The sequence below is a fragment of the Ammospiza caudacuta genome, chromosome 12, assembly GCF_027887145.1.
Source record: "Ammospiza caudacuta isolate bAmmCau1 chromosome 12, bAmmCau1.pri, whole genome shotgun sequence".
NCBI classification, from domain to species: domain Eukaryota; kingdom Metazoa; phylum Chordata; class Aves; order Passeriformes; family Passerellidae; genus Ammospiza; species Ammospiza caudacuta.
In genome coordinates, this window is record NC_080604.1 from 3426711 (window position 1) to 3442187 (window position 15477).

Sequence of the window (15477 nt, forward strand, 5' to 3'; positions counted from 1 at the left end):
CTGCACGGAGCCGTCACAGCCCGGCCGCGGGCGGGGCCGGGCCGGGCAGGCAGGGGCGGTCCCGGAGCGGATCCGGCGCGGTCCCGGGGCCAGGCGGGGCGGGCCGGGCAGGGGCGGTCCCGGAGCAGATCCGGGCGGAGCGGGGCGGTCCCGGCGCGGTAACGGGGCCGGGCAGGGGCGGTCCCGGTGCGGGGCCGCGGCGGGCGCTGGGCTGCGCAGAGCCGGCTGCCCTCGGCCGCAGCGCGCCCCGCCATGCCCGGAGTGGCCGCGCTGGGCGCCGGCCCCGACCCCGAGGAGAGCTACGACTTCCTCTTCAAGCTGGTGCTGATCGGCGACGCCAGCGTGGGCAAGACCTGCCTGGTGCAGCGCTTCAAGACCGGGGCCTTCTCCGAGCGCCAGGGCAGCACCATCGGCGTGGACTTCACCATGAAGAGCCTGGAGATCCAGGGCAAGCGGGTGAAGGTGAGGGCGCTGGGCCCGCGGGGTCCGGGCGGCACCGAGCGCGCCCAGGGCCGGGCCGGGCCGGGCCGGTTCCGCCCAGAGCCGCCCAGAGCCCGGCCGCGGCAGCCGCAGCCGCAGCGCTCTCTGCTCAGGCTCCTTTCTAGGGTGTTTTCAAGGCAGAAGAAAGCTCAGCTGGGCTGCCGTGTTTTCAGAAAGGGATGTGGAACTGGCAGATTGAGAGAAGGTTCTTAAATTAGGCATGCTATTATCTTAAGACACTGTTTACAGGGTGTCACAGGAAGTGCCGGTTTCACGGTTCTTCAATAAACTCTAAATTTGACATCTGCTTTTTTTCTTTTTTTCCTTTTTTTTTTTTTTTTTTTTTTTGGTTATGCTGGAGGAAATCAGCTGGTTGTTAGGGCTAGAAAGAGTTCAGGACAGGTATCCCATGGATCTATCCTCAGATTCTCAGTAGCACAGATTTCTGCAACTGTTTTCACCCTCTGAGCGCAGGAGTGAACAGTGGGGAGAAAATGTTTAAAGCATTTAGGGTTTATAGTAGATAAACTATATAAATAGGTTATATAGTTTTTAGTGAAAGTTATGAATATAGTAGATTAGTCCCTTCACCATCCCCTCCAGAATGGGGTTCTGCAGCTATCCTTATCTCCAGTAGGACTAAAAGGCATTTAATTCAGTCACTGCCTGGAGGAAGATGACGGAATTGTAAAGCTTTTGGTGACACACAAATGCAGTGATGCGGTGAAGTTTTGGCCTGTGTTTACCAAAGTAGGTGTCAAAGTCCTCTGTTGGTTTTTTTCATGTAAATTATCTTTGAGTATTAAGGTGAGAAAATTGCAGAAAACAGAAATGAAGGCATTTTTAAGGAAAAGAGAGGGATTAGCAGTGGCCATGCCCTGCAGCAGTGTTTATTTCCTTGTTAGTGTCACACCTTTCCCTGTCACACCTGCCTGGGGGGCTGAAGAACAAACTCAGGTTTTCTGTTTGAGCTGGCCGTGCCTCTCCCACCCTTCCTGGCAATGAGGAGTGGGGCTTCTCCTTTAAGGTGGAAATCTGCCTCTGTTTAAATGCCGGGCGTACAGAGAGTGACAATTGTGTCTGTTCCTGGTGCCAGGCACTGCAGGAGTGCCCCAGGAACCCAGCCAGAACTTCCCAGGTGTGCATTTTCATATTGTCACTGCTTACACATGGTATTTCAGTATTAGCAGCCTGGCTGTAACAAATCCTCAATTATTTCTAAGTGTTTTACCAAAAACAAGGCAGGAAGTTCAAGGTCTTGAAGCTTTGTTTGGGCTGTTCTGCCCTTCCACTTAGAAAAAAATGAGGAATGCAGATATTGAAGAAGAGTATTTTAAGTGTTACTTTAGGGAAATTAATCCAACATTTGCTGATTGACCTTACAGATACTTTTGTCAGCTGCTGGGTCAGGGACACAGCCTGAAAATGAAAGCATTTGCTTGGGGGGGGTTTTGTTTGGTCAGTTAAGATGTGGGGTGTGTGTGAGGTTTAAATCAGAGTTTTCCAGTTGGATTGAGATTTCAGAGCAGCCCATCTAACCTGGGTTAGCTTTGCTCAGCCTGCTTTTGGAATCAGGAAATAAAGAAGCATTTCCTTGCGCTTTTTTGAGCTCCCTTCCACAATCTGCTTGCACTTCTTGCCTCACAAAAACAGGCCAGGTAATTGTCTGCTGCTTTGGTTTCCTTAGGGGTTTATGCTGCTTCAGACAGTAATTGTTTTCTATTTAGCAAATGGTGCAGGAATGAGATAATTCCTGTTGTTGTAATGTTTTAGAGGCTCATCTTAAGAAATTCCTTCAAAACGAAGTGTCTACAAAAACTTGTCCCCCCTCCCCAGTGGCCTGAACTTCATTTTTAGTCTGGCTAAGGGTAGCACTGCAACCCAACACTTATTTTGAGATTGAAACAAACAATTTAGGTTAAATGTGCCTCTCTTCAAACTTCAGATGTTCCTGTCACAGTTACATAACATTTCTGAAACATTTGGAACCCAAGGATTTTAGGTCTCGCTTTCTTTTGATGTGGAGTGTTGGTTTGTTTTTGTTTGTTTTGGGTTTTTTTTTTTTTTTTTTGGTTTTTTTTTTTGATAAGGGAAAAGATGCCTGTTGGAATACTGAAGATTAAGGTGCTGCAAATAACTTTTTTTTTTAATTATTTATGAAACTTGAGGCTTTCCTTGCACCTTGCAGCTGTTTTCTTTCAAGTGTCTCACGTGGAGTTCCACACAGTGCTGGAGCTGACTAAACTTCATATAGAAAGAGATCAGCTTTGTGAAATGTCTGCAGGCTGTCTTCATTTACAGAAATGTTCCAGTACATGCTGTTTGAAATTGTGGCATAGTGCTTTCTCTAAAAGCAGATTTCTCTGAATCCTAGAGTGCAGACTGTAGTGCCTAAAAGTTGGTCTTGTTAATCACTTAATGCATAGTGATTAAAGTCCTATTGATAAAATAATTACTTGTTCTTTGAGTGGTAGAAAAAATCTGGCAAACAGAACAAAAACGTTTTATAACTGTTATGTCACTGTAAGAAAAGATATTTATAAAATGCTGGAACCAACATTTTACATAATGATAGGCAAGGACATTCCTAAGTCCAAGTCCATAAATCATGTTTAGTAATAACAAAAGTATTTTTCTTTTGATGAATTACCTCCTGTGAGCTAATTAATTGCCTTTAATGCCTACTTTATGCTGTCAGTTCATAGTGTTTTACATAAAGTGTTTTTTCCTCTATCCCACAGTTTTTCTCCCTCAGTATAACTTTCAGAAAGTAGCAGGAGAGAAGAACAGTTGCGAACATGTTCCTTTTACAGCAAATCTTTCTTTATTTGAAGAGGTATTTAAATGGAGAAATACCATTGCACTTTTTCATTTACAGGCTTTTTCAGCTCATAAGTTACCAAGATTATTTGTTTTGATTCAGGCCTCATGGCTGTGAACTGCATCCCTTTCAGAATGGCCCAAAATATATTTTCTGTCGTGATCTGGCCAAATTGCCACTAATACAGATTTGTGTCAACAATTGTCAAGTGTCCTGTATCCTGACTGGGGATTTAATAACTTAGCTGCACAGATAAAAGCAGAGGTATTGGAAGCAATATTCTTTGATATCCAGAGGAAAATGTAGCTCTCTGTCAACTCCTTTCACACTCATAACCTGCATTCCCAAAAAAGAGGGATTCCTCATTCTCTGAAAATAGTGTAGGGAAACATTTGAATGGTGCAGTTTATCCTCCCTGCTCTATGAATATCACTTTAAATTGAAATACAGTGCCACAGAGATGTTGCTTTTGGCAGAAACTGCCTGGATTAAGTTGCAAGGCTGTTTCAGTAAATGTTTTTAGGAGCAAGTGTTGTGATTTGCCAGCCTACAGGAATATATGTTTTTGTTTGCCATTTGAGATGACAGGACTCAGACACAGCTGGTTAAGAGTCATTTAGCACAGTCTTTAGATCCAGTTTCACTGCTGGGAAATTTTATGGAATTTAGCTGCAAAAGTGACATTTCTATTTTTGCAAAGGAAGGTGTCAGCTGGAGGATGCACTTTGTCATTATTTATGCTGCTCCACAAGCACAAACACACCTGAACTGTGCTACTTTAGAAGAATCAGGAAAGTACTTAATAAATTATGTAGGAAGTAAGGGAGGGAGAAATTATTTACTGTGTCTTGGGGCCATCTGTTAAGCATTAACCTTTGATAAAGAATACGTTGATCAATGCAGAAGCAGCCACATTGGCCACATTTGATAATGGCCATTTACTGTGCTCAACCTGCCACTCACATCCTCAGCATTTTCTCTGTCCCTGTAGTTCAAAATCTGCTTTCTGTAAGCCTGAGCAGAGACATCCCAGGATGATCTTCCAGGGAACCTCCATGAATTTTACCACCTTCTCTTTTCCTCTTACATCCAGCTGAAACACTCCTTGTCCCAGAATTTTTCTGGGGTCTCTCACTGTCCCTTGTGTGCCACCATGAGGAGTGTGGCTGTCCAAAAAGTTCCAAGCTGAGAGGAGATCAAAACAACCAGCTTTGCGAGTAAATGAGTATTCAGTGGTGAAACAATTAACATTTGTGAGTAATTGAGTATTCAGTAGGTGAAACAATTAGTGAAACAATGACAGAGGTGGCTCCTTTATTCTGCCGTATTCCTTCTGCACAAGGAGTATTTATTCCCTGCTCTCTTCTGTTCCTAGCAGTGGTCCCCCTGCCACCAATCTCTGATTTCATAGGTGTTTCTAATTAGTAGTTTCAAATGAGTTTAGCACAATTCTCCAGCAATCCCAGCTTCTCTCACACCAAAGGAGTTGCCAAAGTAATTACAAAATCAGGAACAGCTTTAAAAGGTTACTGAGTGACAGACGTGGCTGCCATCATGTTATTTACAAAGCTGAAGCATTTAAATTAACCATAAGAAATTAAATATTAAGTATTATTATCAAGTAATAATTAAACATTATTAATTAGTGGTATTAATTATTACTAAAATATTAAATTGTATTAATTACATTTTATTTATTTTAATAAATAATATAAAAATAATTATGATGTCATTTACAACATACATCATACACTGGTACAATACAAAAGAATACATGAGCATATCTTTATTATTAACCTGTGGCTAGTACAGTTCTTTTGGTATTTAACTTTTAACTTAAACTGAGGGACTTAGGAATGAGAAATACTATGACTACTTTTTTTTTTTTCAAAGAGTTTTCAGTTGTTATTTTTTATCAAGAGTTATGTGCTTGTAAATATAGTTTAACAGAAATACTATATAAAACTTTTTCTGTGCACAAGCTGGTTAAGGTTATAGTTGTGACTGGTATTTTTTATAGTTGTCATGGTTCTTTTTCAGTAGAATTCTGTGAAATTTATCTCTGTAGATATGCTGGAGAAAATAGTGTTTACTTAGGATCAGAACTGGTATTTTTGTAATTACTTAAATTATATTTTTAACCACGTATCAGACTGATTAATGTTACATGAAAATATTTTTCTTAGAATTTTCTAAAGATGCTGTCGAGCAAACTAGCCGTATTTTTCCTTTAGAAATACAATTTGCTTTATATTAAGTGATCTGGTTCGTAATACCTCCTTGCTGTGTCTATAGTGTGTGTTCTTAATGCCAGAAGACATTATTCAAATTACAAACAATGTGCCCAGACAAGGTTTTCAAGCTTCCAAACTGGAGGGGGGGTTGTTCTTAGCTCAGTCACTCTGCACTTTTATTTACACCACAGGAAAAGTGTAAGCCAAAACAATTTTATTTCTTAATTCAAGTGTTTCCAATTTGTCTGTGTGCACAGAATCCCTCGGGCCCTTCCCAAGAGTTGGGTAATCATCTTTAGCCTTTTCTAGCACTTGACCTAATCAGGTGCTGAGATTTAACCAGCACAAAGGGCGGGTGGGAGACCTGAGTGCAGAGATCACCATAAACCTGCCCCCAGTTTCCTGCTCCCTGCTAATTGCTGCTGCCTGCTCTGCACCATTATCTGTTTCATTAATAATCATTTGCTTTGGGCTTTTCTGAGTCCATTACAGTCCTTCCCCTGCCCTGAGAGTTCCTTTTTGCTGGGGTTGATTCCCTCTCAGCTGCACATATATCAGCTGGATCTGAGTGCTTGCTTAGCACAGGAAATTGAGATCTTATCAGCACAGCCTTTTCCAGGGGGAAGTTTGCTGCTCAGAAATGCAGCACGGTCAGAAGATACACAGAAAACACTGCTGTGCAAAAGAAATAAAAGGAAAAATGGTTCCATATTGTTTGGTATAAAATAGCTCTGGCACATTGTGTTAAGTTGTTGACAACCTTCAGAATAAGGAGATTCAGAGGGAGGGGAAACCATAAATAAAAAGTCCATGCCATGGGAGGATTCAAAACCCCAGCAGTATTTGCTTATGTCCTGATTCAGTGGAGATGCAGAATACAAGGAATGGCACAAAAAGACAGGCAGTGGTCTCCCATTTATCAGCTGGGGATAGAGAAGTGAAGGTGCAGCAGAACATAAATCTATAGCAGGAAGTTCTTTCATTTCAGTGTGACTGTATATTGAAGCCAAGAGCTTTGGAAGATTCAGAAAGGATTAGAGATTTATACTGAGGATGAGGCCATCCACAGTTACTTTGGATTAGAAGATCCTGGAATATAAGCCATCATGTTCCAGGACATCAGACAACCTATAAAACAATGGGATTTATGAAGAACTTCCCTATGAGCAGCATGCTGTTTTTGTCCACTCAGAATTATTTCGTTTCTTCCTCTGGGACATCTTGTACTGGGAACTCCAACTCTGATACCAAACTCATAATTCTTATGCTGCTGGATTTAGGCAAAAGTATTTAACCAATAATTTCTTCCTGCCCAGTTGTAATGTGTGTTTTACCACCCAGAAAAGGGCAGGTGATGACACTGAAAGAACCTTCACTGACTTTGTTGGGACCTAGGATTGCTGGCACTTTGTTGACACACTCTTTTATCTATATTCCTTTCATTGTCTGATATTTCCTTCTAAAGCAGCCTCAGTGCTCTCAGATTATGTGACCACATCCTGCTCCCTTTGTTCCTGCCCTGCACAACTGGCAGAGCCACAGAAGGTGTGGTGGCCAAAACCCGCGTGCAGTGTCAGTGACACGGCAGGTGACCTTGGCTGCAGGCTGGCACCCCGTTCTGCTGCCAAGGGTGGCAAAGGGCTGGGGCTGGGCATACCAGAGAGCTCCAAAATCTGCCAGGAAACCAGGGTCCCAAGTGATGCAGGGACAAACTCTGAGCAGCCAAGTTCTCAGCATAGATTATATATATATATATATATATATATATATATGTATGTATATATATGTGTAATTATATATATATATATATATATATATATATAAATGTAGTTATTGTATATATGTCTGTATCAAGGTTCTCAAGCATATGTTCTCATCCTTACATCATGTACAAGAGGCTAGATGAACACAGGGCTAGAATGCATTGCACAGACAGGAGATTTGGATCAAGGCTCTTGGATCAAGTCCTGTCCCTTGGCTGAGGAGAGCAGCTGCCTTGTGTCACTGTGTGTCACTGTAGCAATGTATCTGAGCCACTCAGACTGCAGTGTGCACCAGCCATCCCCCTTGTAACTGTTACCAGAATTTTCTTAGGGCCCTCTAGAATTCATCAAGGTTACTAGGACATAAACTGTGCTAAAATAGTAGTGAAGAAGCTAAGAAACTGAATTCCAAGACCACAAGAAAGAGCAGAGAGCTGTGAGCCACCTGGGCTGTGACCAGTCCCATCTTCTGAGAGGTGCATGCAGAACATGTGGACAGGCAAAGGCACTGATAGGAAATGTGTGATCAGTGTGTGCAGCAGGGTTAGTGCATAAAGCAAACAATACATGGCTTCTGCTTAATCATAGTGGTCACTTGTCCAAGAGTGCTGAGTTCTCGTGTCCCTGTGTGTCCTTGTGTGTGTGGTTATTAATTATTGTGGGGTTGTGAGGGTCCCCAGGACGAGGTGAGAGATGAATCCGACTCCATATTTCTTAGAAGGCTGATATTCTATTCTATTCTATTCTATTCTATTCTATTCTATTCTATTCTATTCTATTCTATTCTATTCTATTCTATTCTATTCTATTCTATTCTATTCCTGCACTAAGGAAAGAGAAAGGAGACATCAGAAGGCTGGCAAAGAATGATAATAAAATCCCCTGACAGACCAGAGTCCTGACACAGCTGGACTGGGATTGGTCATTAATTAAAAACAATTCACATGGGACGAATCAAAGATGCACCTGTTGGTAAAGCAACCTCCAAACCACATTCCAAGCAATCAGATCATTATTGTTCACATTTCTGAGGGTTCTCAGGAGAAAAGTCCTGGCAAAGGGATTTTTCATAAAATATGACAGTGACACGTGTGCTCTGTGTGACCCTGCTGTGTCCCCCAGCTGCAGATCTGGGACACGGCGGGCCAGGAGCAGTTCAGGGTGTCACTCTGTGTACCTGTGTGTCCCTGTCTGTCCCTATGTGGCACTGTATGTCCTGTCTGACCCTGCTGTGTCCCCCAGCTGCAGATCTGGGACACGGCAGGCCAGGAGCGGTTCAGGACCATCACGCAGAGTTATTACCGCAGCGCCAACGGGGCCATCCTGGCCTACGACATCAGCAAGAGGGGCTCCTTCCTGTCCATCCCTCGCTGGATCGAGGATGTCAGGAAGTATGCTGGCTCCAACATCGTGCAGCTGCTCATCGGTGAGTTGGGAATGCCCCTGCTTGTGCAGTGTGGCCTCAGGTTTTGGCTCTGCTTGTATTGAGGTGTGTGCAATAACCCGACTGGAAATTTTACCAAAGGAGCTGATTCACTGGAGCAGGGGTGTTTGCTTTGCTTGACTTCTTTGAATCCTTTGCATCTCATTTTATGGAGAACTGGGATGCCCAGGATTTCCCAGTTCTGAAGCACAGCTCCTGTGGACTTCCCTTCCCTTCCCTTCCCTTCCCTTCCCTTCCCTTCCCTTCCCTTCCCTTCCCTTCCCTTCCCTTCCCTTCCCTTCCCTTCCCTTCCCTTCCCTTCCCTTCCCTTCCCTTCCCTTCCCATGTGTTTTGGTGAGTTGGAGCTCACACCCACTTGAGCAGACAGGGAATTTTGGAAGGACTTTGGGGCAATCAGAGTTTGTCAGTTCTTTGCTAGAAGTTCTGCTTTCAAGCCCAAAAAGTTTTGGGCTGAGTTTTGGACTCAGATGTGGCTCTTGGGGCCTGTAGAGCTGCTAATACAAGAGCGGAACCATTCTGGATTTCCCTAGGAATCAGCAGACAGCTGCTGTTTTCACAGAATGGTTTTAACTTCAATTTCTAGCCTGTTCCCTTCTGTTAGGGTCTACAGGCACCACTCTTTGGTTACTTTTCCTGTTCTTTATGGGTAACACAGAAATAGATGTTGGAAAGGGCTGGGGAGGTTGTCCAGTCCAGGCTCCTGCTCACAGAGTCAGGCTGGTCAGGGCCTTTTCAGTCACATTTTGAAAAATCTACAGAATGGAAATTCTTCATCTTCCTTGGGCAGCCAAGCCCCTCCTGCCAAGCCCTTCCTGTGGCACAAACAAGTAGATACAAATCCCTGTGTTGTTCCCTTTCCCTCCAGGAAACAAGTCTGACCTAAGTGACCTTAGAGAGGTTCAGCTGGAGGAAGCCCAGAGCCTGGCTGAACGCTATGACAACATCATCTGTGCCATAGAGACCTCAGCAAAGGACTCCAGCAACGTGGAGGAGGCCTTTGTGAAGATGGCCACCGAGCTGATGATGAGGCATGGAGGGCCCATGTTCAGTGAGAAGAACACTGACAGCATCAAGCTTGACAGCAAAGACGTTGTGGAAGGCTGGGGGTGTGGTTGCTGATAAGAGCTAGCTGATATCCCTAACTTTACTGGAGTTTAGATGGTGCTTCACCCTAATGCTGAGTAGCATGGTAGCCATATTCTCCTCCTCCTCCTGTGAAACCAGCAATTTTGTAGAAGTTAGACACAATCCTGTTTGCTTTAGTGTCTTATTTTTTAAAAGGGACTTTGGAGAGGTGGTCCTAAAAGTCAAACCCTCTGAAAAACCTACTTAACATTTGTCCCCACGGTTTTATTTTCTGTAACCTTCATACAAGGTACAAAAATGGAGGAAATTACTTTGAACTTGGTGTTTTGGGGTGGGAACACATTTGGCTGGGGAAGAGACTGATGCAAACCCAAAGGTCTGAGCATTTAGCATGGCACTGTGGCAAAGGAGGTCACTTTTGGAGCAGGCAGTCTTTACAGTGTCTCTGCAAATGCTCAGCACTCCAGCAGTGACCAGGCAGTGTCAGTGTCTGATAATGGTATTTCAAGGGCCAGAAGAGCCAAGATTTTGATTTCAGGACCAAATAGCAGTCTATGGATTGCTAGCTGCTGTTGGAGCAGGCCCAGGTGGGGGAGCTTCTCTCGGGTTTTGTCACCATTTGAAGTTTTAACAGAAAGCAAAGCCAGCCTGAGCACTGTCACTGGAGCAGGGGGGTGATTTAAAGCAGCCTTGAGGAGAGGGAAGATGCATTTCATTTGCCTGTTGTTTGCACAGTGGTAGCTCCTCTTTCCAGGTGGAAGCATCACTGAGATTTTGCCCTCAGGTCTCATCATTTCATTCCACAACTCAAGCCCTGCACCATGGAAACAGGAGCTGGAGAAGCCCTGACCTGGCTGTAGCCAGGATCTCCTGCCATGCACCTGATGGTCAAACACAGGGTTCATTCTGTCAGGCATTTGGTGTTACATCACCAGAGTGCATCAGTGGCATAAGTGAATTTGATTTTTTTATTGGTTTTGTTTTTTAAACCATCTCTTTAAATACTGCATGGGCATATAATGGGAAAGAAGACCTCAGAATAGCTGAGAACTGCATGAGTGCAGAGAGACCAGTGTCTTTTTGAGTGATTCCCTCCCAGCTTTGTACCCAAATGTTCCCCTCTCCCTATCACAAGTTACCACTTGCTTTTCATTTCTCTAGAACACTCAGCAGGAAAAATCTTTCATAGTGGATCAAAAGTCTACATAAAATAGAACAAATTTCATAATGCTGTTCTTTCAGCTGCAGCTCTGTAGAGTCCCTTGTAGATGTAGCTGAGGTACTGATGGATTCCTCTGCAGTTTCACTCTCAGGCACCTTACAAAAGTGGATTTGCAAAGAGAGCAGGAGCAGCAATATTTTTAAACTCTGCAGAGGTGTTCAGGTATGGCAAGGGAATTTTGCAATCCTGATAATTGGAAGGAGTCACTTTCAAGAAGCACCATTTGAAGGGAATGTCTTGTCTCTTTGAAAAATCCAGGTCAGAAAGGACTTGAATTGTTTTGCTGTGAGGGCTGCACCAGTTCAGTCATCCAGCATATCCAGTGTCATGAAAACTAGGAAGATTTAGGAAAGGGCTAAAGGATACCAACTTTAATCCTATTCATCTTCCTGTAGCAAATATTGAACCAATCTCTGCTCTTACTGGTTTTTTAAACTGTGAGGTAGTTAACTGAGGAGTGACGTGTGCTTTGTAGCCTGTTTGCTTCTATCTAAGGGGTTAGTTTTTAAATTTTATAGCTGTGAGAATGAAAAGGCCTTAAATTTTTCCAACTAGTATAGTTTTCACAATTCTGGTATTTTCTGCAGAAGGGCAGGCTGAGCTGCAGTACTTGGTGGTGCTTTTGGATGGTTTTCCAGGATATTCCTGCTTCCAAAGACAGTAGGCAATAAATGCCCAGTTAGGCAGTTGGGAATTTCAAATTGGGAATGAGAACGGGAATTTTCTAAACCCTGGAGCTGTTGGTGTATTCCCTGTGTTTGCTCTCAGCAGAAGCTGTGAAGTCAGTCCAGGCTCAAACTGAGTGCTGGTGGCTGCTTTTGCTGCTGTGAGGCCCCTCAGGCACAGAATATTTGCAGACATTTGATTTTCTGTCATGACCCATTGCAGTTTGTACCTGCGGGTCGTGGCCCTGCAGTTCTGCTGGAGCTGGGACCCCCCAGATGAGCTCAGCCCCACTTCCTGCAGCATCAGTGCCAAATTATTCACTGCTGAGAAAAACCCACTTGCATTTGAGAGCAGTATTGCTGCTTCTCAGACTGAAATCCATAGTTTACATAGCAACTCATCCTAAAACTGGAACAAGAAGCAAAATGAACATAAATCCTGCTTCCAGTGCAGCCAGTGAGTGATTGTGTTTTTACAGTAGATGAAGAACTGAGGAATTATTGATCCATTTTCTTCTTTTTGAGGTTTGTTTAGTGAATAAGTAGAATTAGACCAGGCACTACACTTTTCATTACAATTTGCCTGGATTTATCTCTTAAACTAGGCTTGAAGGGTGAGGCTCTGCCTGCAGGTCAGTCTGGTTCACTCAGAAAATGTGCAATACAGCAGCAGAGATTTGTTTGCTGTACTTTGAATGAAGGCACCAATTCCAATTCAATTTCAGTTTCCTGCAGAAAACTAGAACCATGGCTTTAAATCAGTTTTGTCTTTTAACTCTTGGCTCTTCTGTCTTGTAACAAGTGGAGTACAAGTTTGCATGCCCTCCTAACTGAACAAAAGAAATAGAAGAAGACTTGGTTTATTTTTAATTTTTTTTCAGAAGAAACCCAACGACCTGGTTTATTTTTTAGATTAGCAGCTGGTGGTGCTTGGGCTGTCAGTAGTTAAAGTTTATTTTCATTACCAAACCGTTCTTTTGTTCACTGCCCACCAGGCTGGGAGCTCCTTGACCAGAAATAAACAGAAAATGTGGAGATTTTCAGTGCTCTGCTGAAGGTTTTATCAAACCTGGAACTCTCACCCAGCCATGGAATTCAGGAATTAGGTTGGTTTAACTCCATTAATCCTATTGAAACCAAAAGGGTACCTGGGTGGAGAGGGTGAGGAGCAATAAACCTGTGATTTATGGGTGAAAAGCTGAGTTTCACCTCTGAGGGTACAAATGGGCACTGATGTACATCAAGTGAATAATTCAGTAGTGCTTGCTCAGAGTTCATAGCACCAACATTTGCCAGGAAATCTGTTTACTGCCAGTTGAACATTAACAAGGCTATGGTGCAGTAATTGCTTATAAGCAGAACCCCTTGGCTGATCATGTATTTGCATTAGTATTTATCATTTCTTTTTGGCAGGACCAAAGTGTGCAAAAATATTACAGAAGCACAGGAGGGGACATTGATCTCTGCCTTGTAGCACTTGGGAGTGGAATGCAGAGGCAGATACTGAAATGAAATCATCAGCAGAATGTGGTTCCCAGGAGCCTTTGTTACCCTTTGTATTGATTTTAAGCTCATTTTATCTCCAGTTTCTCGTCCAGTCCATCATCATGGATGGAACTTGTACAAATATTTATAATTACATCAATATAAAACCAAATGTCAGCCCAGAAACTTGCAAATGTTTGCTTTGCAAAGCAAAATTTGAGTAGAATGAGAATACTGAAGAACAGAGGAGAAGTCCTGATGATTTTCTTACTCTCACTGTACTGGCAAGCAGGTTTTTCAGGGGGAAAAATCCAAATGAAGCCCAGCTAAAACCACTAATAGCTCTCCTGTTAGCTAATGCTGATAGATTTCCAAGAACTTCACCAAAAGTGGAACTTTTGCTTTTTTTGGGTTTGGGGGATTGTCATATGTGAAAACAAGGGTTTGGGGGATTGTCCTTTGGACATGGCATGCAAACTTGTCCTGGAAACTTGAAGATATTTTTTACAAGTGAGCCAGGAGCTGAAAAGGTCCTGACCTTTAAAGAAGCAGAATTCACACAGCCAGAAAGCTGCAGGCAGAGGCCTCCCAGTGTCTTCAAAAGCATCTCGGTACCTTTGCAAATAAAGCACAAATCTTGTGTGGAAGTGGTTTTGCACTAAAGGGAAATAATTATCAGAGAAAAAAAATCATTAATGTGAAAGGCAGAGCATCTTGATTATTCTGCATTTTTCATGTTCATTTCCTAGTTCAATGCTGTGCATAAGTAAGATTTTTTTCCCTTTATAAATGATATTGAAATAGATAAAGTGTGAAAAGTAGTTTGATACTTGACAAAATAAATGCTTTCTTAGGAGAGTGATAATATTGATGAGGAGAATAACTTTGCTGAAAGGGTTTGGTGGTGCAGTGTCAAGGATTCCCCACAGAGTTGTGTTGGAATGATGTGAGACACAAAAACCATTCCCAAAACAGGGGAAGCCAGTGGGGGACACCAGACCCTGTCCTGCTTGCCAGAAAATACAGGCTGGTACAGAGCAGAAGGTGAATTTAGTTCTTTGTAACTGTTTTTAAAGATTTCTGTTTCAGATTTCTGCTGGGCAGATGTGCTCTGTGCTGTCAGGCAGATTTTCCCTCTCCTGTGCCTCACTCGCTGAGATCTGCCAGTGAAATCCCCACGAGTGCAGAGCAGGGAGCATCCCAGCCAGTCTGGCTCACACACACCTCTGGGGGGGAAGGAAAAAATCTCTAATTCATATTGAATTCATTCACTGCATTCCAAAATTATTTGAGGGGTTTGGGTGATAACAGTGTTAAAATGGTTCTGCATTTTCTGGGACAAATCTGTTGCTTTTCAAGGTTTCTTCGAGAGATGCAGGCTGTACATTTCTAATCATCAGTAACTGTTTTGCTTTTAAACTTTCTTATCTCAATACTGACTAAATGATTTGGAATTTGAGGAGACAAGGGAGCAAGCTTGCATACTACAGTAATTTTTTATACTTTACCTTCATCTATTTATGAATTTATTATGAAAAGTATTTTTAAACATGAAACCTGCTTTTGTTGTGAATTTTAGCAAAGTAGTGGATACATTGTACTGTGTATCATTAAAAAAGGTTTAATTAAAGTAAACATTTGACAATTAATACCTTTTGTTGTTATTTTATGCATGTACCTTGTGGTATATGATCGGAAACAAAATCAATTTTAGGAAATGATGTATTCTATCCTAAGTGATGTATGGTCTACTTTTACCAAGATATGACCTAATGTACTCTTAATTAAACAAATGGTGCTGAACTAGCTTCCTCTTACCCTCAAATGTCCATCAGCTCCAGCAATGCATGCACTTCCAATTGTTCCACTCAGCAAACTCTCCAGCAGAGCTGTCTGGGACATGAAGAATGAAACCCCAAGTGCTCGGTGTTGGAGAAGTGCAGATAACCCTCCCAGTGCTTGCAATCAAGTGTGAACAATGCTGTGCCTCCCCAGGGGAATGTTTACATCCTGGACTTGATTGAAGTGCTGTGAATTAAACAAAGCAACACCCCTTTCTCTTTGCTTGGCTCTTTAATTTGAGCGTCAGCACTTGGGAGTTGGTGATCCACAGGAGCCAAATATTGAATTTCTTGGTGTGCATTGTCTGCTGCTTCAGTAACAGCCTCAGGTGCCAAAGGGGGAGTTGTCAGGCTCTGGAGCTGCCTCCTCACAGTGCTGCTGCAGCTGGATTTGTCACTGAATTCTCTCTGAGGACTCATTTTCACTGTGACTGCC

At 43.0% G+C, this 15477-nt stretch overlaps 1 protein-coding gene across 1 annotated transcript; it reads left to right on the forward strand.

The window, feature by feature from the left end:
- The first annotated feature begins 252 nt into the window (after nt 1-252).
- RAB43 (RAB43, member RAS oncogene family) lies at nt 253-15148 on the forward strand. The gene is made up of 3 exons (XM_058813191.1): nt 253-462; nt 8541-8724; nt 9608-15148. The coding sequence occupies exons 1-3, from the start codon at nt 253-255 to the stop codon at nt 9859-9861; spliced, it is 648 nt and encodes a 215-aa protein (XP_058669174.1). The 3' UTR covers nt 9862-15148.
- The last annotated feature ends 329 nt before the right edge of the window (nt 15149-15477 follow it).